The sequence below is a fragment of the Acyrthosiphon pisum genome, chromosome A2, assembly GCF_005508785.2.
Source record: "Acyrthosiphon pisum isolate AL4f chromosome A2, pea_aphid_22Mar2018_4r6ur, whole genome shotgun sequence".
Lineage (NCBI taxonomy): Eukaryota > Metazoa > Arthropoda > Insecta > Hemiptera > Aphididae > Acyrthosiphon > Acyrthosiphon pisum.
Genome location: NC_042495.1, coordinates 33,777,370 through 33,789,932, shown reverse-complemented (window position 1 = coordinate 33,789,932; position 12,563 = coordinate 33,777,370). Strand labels below are relative to the sequence as shown.

General features: G+C 25.9%; 1 protein-coding gene across 1 annotated transcript; it reads right to left on the bottom strand.

Annotated features, from left to right (window-relative positions):
• Window positions 1-1,677: 1,677 nt before the first annotated feature.
• Window positions 1,678-8,160, bottom strand: LOC107884273. Its single transcript, XM_016806005.2, has 7 exons — window positions 7,866-8,160; window positions 4,617-4,898; window positions 4,055-4,497; window positions 3,712-3,889; window positions 3,217-3,398; window positions 2,362-2,524; window positions 1,678-2,192 (listed from the first exon to the last, which is right to left on the bottom strand). Exons 2-7 carry the CDS (start codon window positions 4,852-4,854, stop codon window positions 1,732-1,734), a joined length of 1,665 nt encoding a protein of 554 aa, XP_016661494.1. The 5' UTR covers window positions 4,855-4,898; window positions 7,866-8,160; the 3' UTR covers window positions 1,678-1,731.
• Between the last annotated feature and the right edge of the window lie 4,403 nt (window positions 8,161-12,563).

Sequence of the window (12,563 nt, the reverse complement as noted above, 5' to 3'; positions counted from 1 at the left end):
TGATGAAAACAATATATTAGGTAGATAAAAATTCGGGCGCAGCTTACAAAAAAAAAAGGTCATTTGGGCGCAGTTTACGTATGCCCATTTGATTTAGATAGGTAATATAGGCACTAACTATATTAAATACAATTTAACTTAGGTATTTCGTAATATTTATAGTATAATTTTCAGTATAATAATATTTTTATATTATGTATTATAATATTATATCCCCAAAATAAAATATTATATTTCCAAATAATATTTTGAGGATAACCAAAATGTCAATATTAATAATTATTATTATTATGAGAAGTCGATTTTACTAGTTTTATTTATAGATACAAATAATTATCAAAAAAATAATCAATGAATATTAGGTACGTAATTTTTTATAAGACTATTAACATAATTAGTTGCTTAAAATCCTTAACTATAAAACGGAGACCCGTGTGGCGCTGCCCGTGTCGAAATCTTGTACTTTTTAGGGAACCGCCAACGAGAAAATTCGGTTCGCGTCTCCCGGGTCTTTGGTTTAAACTTTAAAGTCGAGCGAAACATTTACAACGTTTGTGATGCATTGCTCTATAATAATTTTTATTTATGATACCTAATTAATATTATTATAGAACGCATTAAGAAGAAATATAAACAGAGATGCCGACGTCGACAGGAGAATTACGAGGCTGGAGCGTATGGTTATTGGTATGTTCGCAGTCATTGTCAAGGCATCACTGAACAAAAAATACCTGTAATTTCAATGACAATATAGGTTGATCCAATAAAATCATTGTTAATATACGTTCCATAAAACGATTATTGATATGAAGATGAGAATTTTGTTAAATGCACACTTTGATAAGTAACGTTGTTGATTTAACAAAATATTTTATCAATATACTGTATAAAATCATAAACCGATTAAAATAAAACTTTGTTAGTATAACTAAGATCTTTATTAATTCTAATATAAATTTCATATATTTAATATACATTTATTATTGAATTAACAAAATACTATTTATTTTAATAAACCCTAGTTATTAGACCAAAACTCTTACTAATAAATTTAACAAAAATATATTTATTTCAGTAAAACCAAATTGTTGAATTAATTAAATATTTATGGTTTTGAAAATATTATTTGTTTAATTTAAATATTTTATTATAATGAATATTGCATTGAATTGAATAATATAAATTATAATATATATGATTTGCATAATTTAATTACAGTTCAAATATATATTATAATCTATTTATATTGTACATAATATATTATTAATATATGAACGATATACTTACTAAATATTTTACTTTGAGTTAAATAATAAATTAAACAAATGGTAAAAAATAATATTATTAAAAACTTTGTATTTGAGAACATTGCATACATCGTAAAATTATAGTATACAGTTTACAAGTTATATTTATAACTTATTATTAAATAATATGTTAACAAGTAAAATAGGCTTAAACTTTAAAAAAACGTAATGTATCATAACTTATAAGACATATTTCAAATAAAAAAAACAATATAAATTGCTTAAAAATAAGTTAAAACTTTTAAAAAATGTTATGTATTATAACTTATAAGACTTATTTTAAATAAAAAAACAATATAAATATAAGAATAGTACAATATAGTACTTACATAAGAATATAAATATTAATAAAAAAAATTGATGAGTAGGAAAATACTTCATTTCAATAAAAAAATAATACAAAAAACATATTGCTGATAAAATACTAATGTTTTAATTCTGCAGTTACTTGTTTTACTAAACTAGAAGTCTTATCATATTTAGTATGTATATTATAAAAGAATGTTTGGATGAATTGCCATACATCAATTGATTCCATGGGATATTCAATATTAAAAACGTGGTATATTTTAAAGCAGATATCAAACGCTTTTGATGAAGAAAATACAACATATTTAATGTTATCAAAATAAACCAATATTTGTTTGGGGTCATTTAGCGAGCCAATTACCAAGATGCAAGGTGAAATAGCCCCTTTTTGCCCCAATTTAACAATTAACGCTTCCATTTCTGCTGATGTATCGCATATTTTAATAAATGTGTTTTGTGAATCTTTAATGCTGTATTTGGTGTATGATTTTTTGCCATTATCATCTAAAGTGACTTTTCTCGATGTTGGAATAAAAATACTATGTAGTAAGTACATTATAATTAGAGTTTTTGAATCTGAAAATTAAATTACAAAATAGATAAGATATATAATATGTTATAAATAGAAGGTTGCCAATGTGAAAAGTAAAGGCTAATACAATAATATCAAAGATACTTTAACAAATACAACTATAACAACGGATAAAGTATAAACAATTGTTATAATACTATAAGAAAAACTTACTATCTGATATATTTGTAGTATTTTTTAACGTCTCCAATAATTTTTTGCTTCCACCATCTTTCACTCTAAGATTTAAAATAGAAATCAATTTGGATGATGAGTTTTCAAATGCCATTCCGAAATTGTTACAATTAGTATGAATGCGTAGGAAATCAATATCTATCTATAATAATGTATACAAATAATATTTCATTATTATAATTAGCTCAACAATATTACATAAAATAAATATACATATTATGTATAAATGTAGTAGATAGTAGATACTTTATATTATATAATTCACATTTTAATTTTATATTATATTATTTAAATGTATAACGTAGTGGGCAAGGAAAGTCAGACCCAACCCTGCAAGCTGAAGCTAGCTTTACACGAGGCGAGATTACTGTATGTACTTGAGTTCTGTATATATTTATGTCTTATTGTTTGATGTAGGTGTAAGTAAACAACCTAACGTATTAAAGGAACTTACTTAAAAAGTAAACTATATCATTTAATATACTGGTACCTAAATATAACAGAACCAGTCGCACTTAGGCTCAAAATGATTGGGAGGTTAGTAAAGATATATTATTATGCTTATATATTTTGCTATGTTGAAAAATTCAATATAATCTATACTTTAAGAGTCTGCTGCACAAAACCTAGCTGGTTGGACCTCTCTTTCCCACAACAATTTGACCGATAATGTTGTTAAATTACTACATTTAAATTTAAAACTATCTGTGTTACCTATTCCTGATAGTATATTTGAAAAATAAATTATTAAATTTAAATAATAAATATAATTAAAGGTAAATTATTGTAACGGGTATTTGCTAGTATTTTATAAGTTTGTATTTAAAAACTTACTAGTTTATAGCCCATTGGTTTCTTATAATGCTGCCATTTATTAAATATTTCTGTTGGATTATTATTTTTGAGGAAATGAAGTCTATAATTTATAGTTTTTCTCCAAATGTCTTCGATTTCCATCCAAGTCATATCTTTATCTGATAAATAAGAACTATATTGTTCTGATTCAGGTTCAATTTCTAAATGAATAAAACAAAATAGTGCATTATTAATATAGATATTAAACCAAAATTATTGTAGCATTTTTAATTAATTGTTAAGCCTCTTATTAAATAAATAATTATCCCTGACCCATTTATATCATATATAGGTATGATATAATACATATAATAATAGTATACACGTATACGGGTAATTATAATAGTATAATATATTTGTGTGTGTGTGTTTTACTATTTATAATAATTAATATTGTATTTTATTAATAAATCATACTAAATATTTAATTAAAACTTAATTATGTGTTTGATTAAAATAGATATTAAAAATTACCAAAAGAGTTGTTCAGGACATCCATGGTACGGGACACATTTGTTTTTAATTGACTTGGCTCTTTATGAACAATCGATATTAATCCATTTTGTTTCATAGTACGTACTGTATTAAAATATTTACTGTATAATTTACCTTTAGGACTTTTGTTTATTGAGTCCTTGATAAAATAAACATCCTATATAAATAAAACAAATCTAATAAGAATTGATATAACAAATTACCTATATAGTTTTATATAGGTTTATAGTTTGAAGAATAACAAAATGCATTTAAAAAATTTGTGTCAAAACCATAGTGAATAATAGGTAATTTATGAGTTTTATTTAAAGAAAATATTTACTTTTATTTCAGATGGAAAAACAGTAACAATAGCATCAGCAATATAATTTGCTAATTTTATTGTCATAGTCAAGTCCTTCTTTATTAAATCACTTATGATAATCTCAATCAGTAAATTTCGGCAACTTTCATTTAACATGTTATGGTTTTTAAAATAGTCAAATATTAAAGAACCTTGAGTATTATTTGATAACATTTGTACTAGTTCAATATTTTCCTTTTTTTTTTCAAAAGCCTCAGGTTGAACTGAAGTACAAGGTAACTCATTTGTTGCAGTAATTTTTGAATTTATTTCTGGTATATCACTATGATTATTTGAAAGGTTTTGATATTTCTTCACATAATGCTCAAATCTTATCATGACACCAAGTTTAAAACCTTTCAATAACATTGGTATATGATGATTTTGTATGTACTGTAATGTTTCAACATCAATTTCCTGATCTGAAAACAAAGTAATATTATCATTTTTTTATCGTTAAGTTATTCAGGATACCCAGTAGTATAGGTACCTAATTATAGTACCTAGTTAATTTATAATTATTCTCTTTAGGTGTTCTTACCTAAACATCTTTGATATACAATTTCAAGTTTCCAGTCTGTGAGAAGTTTTTTTAACATCAAATTGTCCTCATAATTAGATTTATCATCTGAAGACTCAATGGGAATTTGAAATTCGCCAGTAGAATTATTATTTGTGTGTTGAAATGAGTGAACACTATTATAACTCATGTTTGTTAATACATTTATTATACTTTCATCACTGTCTATATCAAATAACTCGTTATTTTGCTGTTCCATTTTAACGAAATTGTAGGTAGGTAATACTAGGTATAAGTATTAAACTTAATTTAACAAAACAAAAAAAAATATTAAATAAATACAAAATGTGAATAATTATAATACAAAAGTATGTTATTAACAATGACAAAAAAATTAAATGGGTACTAATAAAAATAAATATACATTATAAGTTACATTATTTAAGTAATATTACTAATAATAATTAACAATTAATAATATTCTTTTAATCGAATCATCGAATCCCCTTTAAATGTCTTATTGGTATTAATTGGTGGTCCACTACAGTTATTGGGGCTCAAAATATACTTAAAGTTATTAATATTATTAACCTGGTATGCTTTTAAATGGGAATTATAGTTTTCAATTTGGACTTGATTCACAATAAATTTAATATCACCATTTATTTTAACCAAAACAATTTCTAATATTTCATACAAACAAAGTTCATCAGTAAAATTAGACACTAAATAACCTACTTTATAAGTTGTACCTTTCAATTCAACTTGGGAGTAGCAATCAAATTCATCAATAGACAGACCTAAATTTCTTTGTATTAATAGATTGTGATTAGTACAGATTTTATGTCTCATTTCTTTTACACATTCATCAGGATAATTATTTAATATATTATTTATAAATTTGTATTGGAATTTTTTGCTAGTGTTAAAGAAATGTTCTTTCTTGAAGTTATCACATGCGCATATATTTTCATTTCCTTATGTTTTGCCTCATACCTAAAACACCAAAAATGTTTGGGAGGTCCTGAATTTAGAATAATTGTTGGATAATGTGTTAATAAATGATGTTTTGGTTTTAAATTGTCTTGAAATAATAAAATATAATCAGAGTTGTGTTGTTTTATATTATTTTTTAAGAGAAGGATTGAATTTTGAGTAAATTGGGTTGAGAGTAGAGTATCAACTATTTCCAAAAAATTTAAGTAAAATAACCATACTGCATCATCTTCAGGAATTAAATCACCGACTATTAAAGAAAAATAATGTACAAATGTCATCATCTCACGAGCTGACATTTTTAAATGAAATTTTTTTAAGTGAATAGTTTTAATAGGAGGAGAAATATTGCCAATTTCAATGCATCCATAGTTAAAATTTTGTTTCCTAAAATTTAACTCTTCTAAAGAAAAGATTTTAACCAACTCTGTGTAATAATGTATTATATGGCACATGTTGTAATGACAAATGCCTTCAAAAAGATCATGCATTATGTCTACGCTAAAGTTTTTTACAACGTGAAAGGAAGTTATATTATTTAAAATTGCTTCACTATAAATACCAGTATCTTTAAAATTATTTTTATCGATATCTTCAGAATAGTTTACATTATTACGAAGTAATGAATCATTTTCCTCACATAATTTATGAGTAAGGGATTTATGAGCTTTGCAAAATCTACAAAAGTAATTTGCTGAGAACGATTTACTAAACTCACTTATGCTATTTAATGCAAGATTGTCCCCAATAAAAAGCCCTAAAATGAAATGTACTTGTTTATTACCTTCTGGTGTACATATACTAATACCATTAACTTCAATATCATTTAATTCATCTATCAATTTTTGAAGAGACAAATTGTTACCAAAATCCTTCATATTGACTGTTTTTATTAATGCAGCTAAATGAATGTTATTAAGTTTCGATTGATCTAATAATGGAAAACTATAGTAAATTGCTGCAAAGGATTGAACAGAAACATGTGAACCTAGCGGATTGTTTATCTCAAAATCGTCAATATACATGAATTAATATGGAATAACAATTTTATTATTAAACAGAGAAACTTTTTCCTTCCATTGTTTTCCATGTACATAATGTTTTATTAAATTATCACCTGAAGTATTCATTAAATATTCATATGCAATAAATATGTATTTAAATTATTATTATTATTGTATTCAAAATATTTTTTTAATTGAAATTTGATTGGTAACAAAACTCCCTTACCAATTGTATCAGCATAAACTGTTTCACCTGAATTATATACTAAATTGGTTTCACTATTAATAGTAAATTGCCGAGCTTCTTCGTACAAGTTGTTTTCAGACAACCAATTATTTAACTTATATTCAGAATTACACCATTCAAATGGATTTGATAATATTGATGTAATTTTATTAAATTGTGATAGCATTGCAGGCAATTTAACTGTATCTTTAAGAAAATCATTAAGTTAATTCACCAATGGTTTTATTAACCTTTCTTCTATAGGTACCTCTTTGAATATCAAAAGCATTATTTCTAGAAAAATTATTATTACTGATTAGTGATATTGTAAATTTAAGAGCAGAATTTTGGAATGAAGTAAGAGCTGTATCAAGAGGAACATAATTATTAAAATGATTTTCTTGAGGTATAGAATTATTTTTTTGTATGGATTCATTTTCACAGGACATTCTATCAACTGCATTTAAATGTTGAGTTGTACAATTTTGAACTTCTAGAGAAGTATTAATATCATTATAAATATTGCTTGTATTAGAATTGATGATAGGATGCTTTTTTATTGTATGTTTTTTGAAACTATTTAAGTTTTGAAATAATTGTGTACACTGGTTTTGTGTACATTCATATGTACTAGAAGGTTTCAATAAATGAATTATTTTGTAATGGACCAGAAGTGAGGAGAATTTTGAAATATGTTGTTTACAAATAAAACAATTCATTGTTAATTATTATTAGTTTTAACAAATTAGTAATCACTATTTATATATATTTATATATTAGATATGTGTATTTTAATTTAATATATAGATTCAAAAACTTGATTTACTATTAAAACATTTTTTTTACAAAATCAAATGTTTATAAAGTAGGTGTACCTACATGTAATATTATACGTAGGTAAATTTAATAGTTTTTTACTAGATACCTACCTACTTTTTTCAAAATGTAAACCTAATCCAGTATAAAGCAGTATTGATAGCCTATTTAAATCAGAATAAAAATATTCAAAATTGTGATTATGTTAAAGTAAATGATGGTACTTACTTCTTACAAGTCGTCTGGTAATAGTTAACGTCAAAAAATTTGCACTCGTAATTATGTAGCTAGGTTGTAAAGTGTAAATTGTAGACTAGTATAAATATTAGAACAATATCGATCAACCACCGATGTGGCGATGTAAGTTTGGATTACAAATGATTGCCAATTATTAATTTTCGTTATTGTGAACAAACAGGTTAGGTATCATTTGAAATTTTGAACATACCTTAATCAAAACAACAATTTGTTCATTGATTTAATAAACATATTATATTATAATGTTTATTAGTTCTATTTATAATTGTATTATAACAATATATGTTTATATATGGAAAACCTGGTGATAACGAGAAATAGAAAATTATTTTTAAATACGTAAACCCACTATAAAATTAAATAATATATTATAGTTGAATTAAACACACCATTGATCAAATTACAGGCATGCATAGTTACTTCGTTAAATATATTTTGTACTATTTAAACATACTATTATCAAAACAATAATTTGTCTAATAATTTAATAAACTTATTCTGTTCATTCATAATATGATTATTTATTAAATTGAACGAACGAAGATCTTTATTTTAAGTATATCGTTAACACATTCAATAATGCTTTTGTAAATACAATACAATTATTATTATTTTAACAAACGTATAGTTGTTAAAAAACGATAAATGTATATTATTAATTTTACTAATGATTTTTGGTTGAGTGCGCTATATGTACATTAGTACATCACGCGGACAGGAGACTTAAAAAAATATATATATATTTCGTCTGCGTGTTTTGTGCGTAGTTTTTCGTTTCATGTCTCGTTTTATTAAAATGTTAACAAGGCGCGAATGAAAGTATTTCGCAAACCTATTGTATTTGCATTATATTATAAAGACGTCACTACGTTATAAGCACATTATTATCATATTGAACTCGGTTACGGCGTAAAAAAGACCGTATTATATTATATATTGTACAAAGATAAAATATTACGTACACTGCGATCGTCAGAATGCATCGTACAAGATAAGAGTCGCGTCGCATGTAGGTATACCTGCGGCAGCTTTATAATAATAATATAATATGGGAACAGCCGCGTGAACGATATAAATCCGTTGGATTGTTTTAATTTGTAGAATTTAGTCTCGGGCACCGACGTTTTTAATCTCCCAATACGATCGCACTATACCGTATCAAACCTATAGATATATTATCTCCACTGGTCCATTGTACGACTGCCCGCGCCGATGAAGTATGAGGCTGCTAATTTTTGTTTATAGCGCGAGTGACCTTATTATTATATAATGTATTAATAAATCGTGCCTGGAAACATAAAAACAAAAAACGAAATCTACCTATAATACCCTTATAGGTATATTGTAACACATTGATTGTATGGCCTGAACCACATTTACGTGTAAATAATTACATCTTCAGTTTGGTTTTTCACACTCGGCCTTATGTACCTATATATCGCATATACGTGTATACCTACCTACCAAGTACCAATATAAAATATATACGCGTATATTATCGTCGTGCACTCTATAATATATAATATTATTATACGCAATAATTATTTATCTCCGACCCAAATACGTTTTCTGTGTGGATATAATATAATATACGTACGCGGCCGACACAAATCATCTCTCACGTTTGTATAATATAATGTATAATATATTATACGCGCACGTAAGGAGTGTAAACATAAATTAATATATAATAATAATAATATACTCGTTAGACGTGCGCGTGTGATTATCCTATTAACCGTTCGACACCGTAAACGGCTTATTATATTTTTAGGCCTGTTCGATTTTTTTATCATAATCGTTGCCGGTACAACTATACATATATGGTTACTTATCGGATAAACACATAATAATTAATAATATCCAATACGTGCGCATTACACGTTAGGTCTCGGACGCCCATAAATTTGCGAGTTGTATGTGTTTCCGCGACAATTCGTGACCGCACGTCGTGCCCTCTAAATAGTAAATACATCATTATATACACTGCACATACAGATTACAGACACAACTCATTTCATACTTTATTGTACCTAAAACTCGTTTGTGTGTTTTTAATTTCATCACTTTTCATAAACGGTTTATTATGATAAGATTATTTTTTTCTTGGTTTTATTTTTTATTTTATATTATAAGATTTTAAACATACACACATATAAAATCTTCGTTGATTTTAACAGTAATATTCATCTGTACTATTATTATATTATGCTGTTGTGTAATATTCTCCAACGAGTCCAACGGTCAACTCTACGGTAGTGTTCACCTCTAATAACAATATTATACCCCCCAGCAAACACGAAATGAAAAAAGGTTACACCCCTTTTGAAAATTACATGTTCTTAAATATTGTAACTTAAAAACGCTTTGATTATACACAAAAACATACATATTCCATCATGACTTACGAATGCATATTATATGAAATGAGCATATTATACACTATTTCGAAATTGGTCTTGAATACCAACGGAGAAAAAAATTGTAATATCGTGCGTATTCTACGGCTATAATAATATATAACATATTATTGTTGTACAAGAAACAATATTTAATTTCAACTTTTAAGTCTAGTACGTTATAATTATTAATTACCATTATTATTTCGCAATAGTTTATATAGGTACCTATTATTTAGTTTTAGAACACACGCATCTATGTAACCAATAAAATATATTACAACAACATATTTTTCTATTTTAATTTTAAGCTTCCTCGCTGAAATGCTACATTATTTGATATTTTCCATGAATACATTAGTGCGATTCAATTCATATAATTCAACGAGGTGCAAAACATTGAAACATTATATATTTTGAGGCCATTTTGCGTACCTCATACAAAATGATAAAAATGTTTCTTATAACCATTTTTTTAATTACCTAACAATAAATTATTTTTTAAATTAAATTAAAAAATAATAATATAAAAACTATTTTCACAGACTTACTTACATGAATAGTGGATACATAATATCATAGATATTGTTGTATATTTTTCTTGACCTGTTTCAAAATATTATGTGCTATAATTGTTTACCGGGTACCCACCTACTATTATAGCTATTACAATATTATATCATAGTATATTTTGTTAGTATGTTACCATAGGCGCAACTAGGGTCAATTTTTTGGGGGGGCTAGAATTGTATAAGTCACATTAACCCACAGGGGCTTCGCCCCCGCACTCCCAAAATCTTATAAACCGGATGGCTACTGACAAATAAATAAATACACAAATAAATTCATATGATATTATGATATTACAATATTTTAAATAAGTTAATATTCAATATTAAATAAATACTAATTTTCTATTAGCTGCGCCAAATTTATCAATAATTGTTTTTGTCTCTAAATTATTTGTTAGATCCCTTTCAATATTTATTATTGATAAATTTAAAAATCGCTCTTGTGTCATTGTAGTCCTCTGCCAAGTTTTTAATCTATGCATAGAAGAAAACAAACGTTCGCACGTTGCAGAACTAACAGGTATTGTGAAAGTTACCTGTAGCAATTTATATAAATTTGGGTACACATCTTCAGGAACCACTTGTTTAATATCATCAATATCAAAGTTCTCCTTAACTCTAGTCAGGCAGTTTTTGGCAACAAGCATCTCTGACTTCAGAAAATCTATTGATGTATGAGTTACATCCTTAAAATAAATAAAAAATAATAAATTATTATTTACTTACTTTGATTACTATTAACTTAAATTTACCTTGTAGTGTTCGATGAAATAAAGTCCGATATTACAGTCCATTATACAAAAACTATCGATTGAGTTTGAATCTATCATTTGAAAATCTATACTTTAGATTAGCTAATGTAGTATCAACAACTGCCATATATGCTGTTCTTCTCCAAAATACCTTAACTGATGTATCCGTTTGCTCATCATCACACTCTTGTCCAGTAGTAGTTGTTACAACATATTCTTTAAGAGCATTAGGCTCTTTGCGTTTACGTTTGTAACCTTGTAAAAGGAATATAAATAGTAATTTTTAATAAAACAGATTTTAACCAAGATATTCTTCTCAAAACATACATGCTGTGGATAATTCAACATTATTTTCATTTGCTAATTTTGTAATTGTCTGCCATATTTTTGTAAATTCACTGTCAGATCTCATATTTTCAAAAGTAGTGATAACACTTTGAATAACATAAGAAGAGTTTCCAATAGTAGCAGATTTACTTTGCAGTTAGTTGCTCAAGAAATTTATAATACCCAAAACAGTTTTTAAAATAGTAATTACAATTAAAATTCTGGTTTTTGAATTGAAGTTAATATACTTGAAAAACATAGTGGAAAGTTAAATTTTAATGTTTTAAAAAAAGGTATTTTATAGCATTACCTAATGCTTGAGCAGCATATTTGTCATAATTTTCATCAACTTCAATTGTAAGAAATTACTGTCAACTGTTAGCCGATAACTGATAAGTGACAACCACGGTAGTAGATAATATACAACCGTGGTGGCAACAAATATAACCAGTGTGACTGTAATGCGTTTAACTCGTGTATATATTTTTTTATGGAATGTGCAACCTAGATAATAACTGAAATAATAAGAATTTCAGGTTTTTTTTAATTCAAAAAAAAAAATTGCCAATTTCTATGACGAATAAAAAATTCGTCAGTCATGGCTTTATTTTGGGGGGG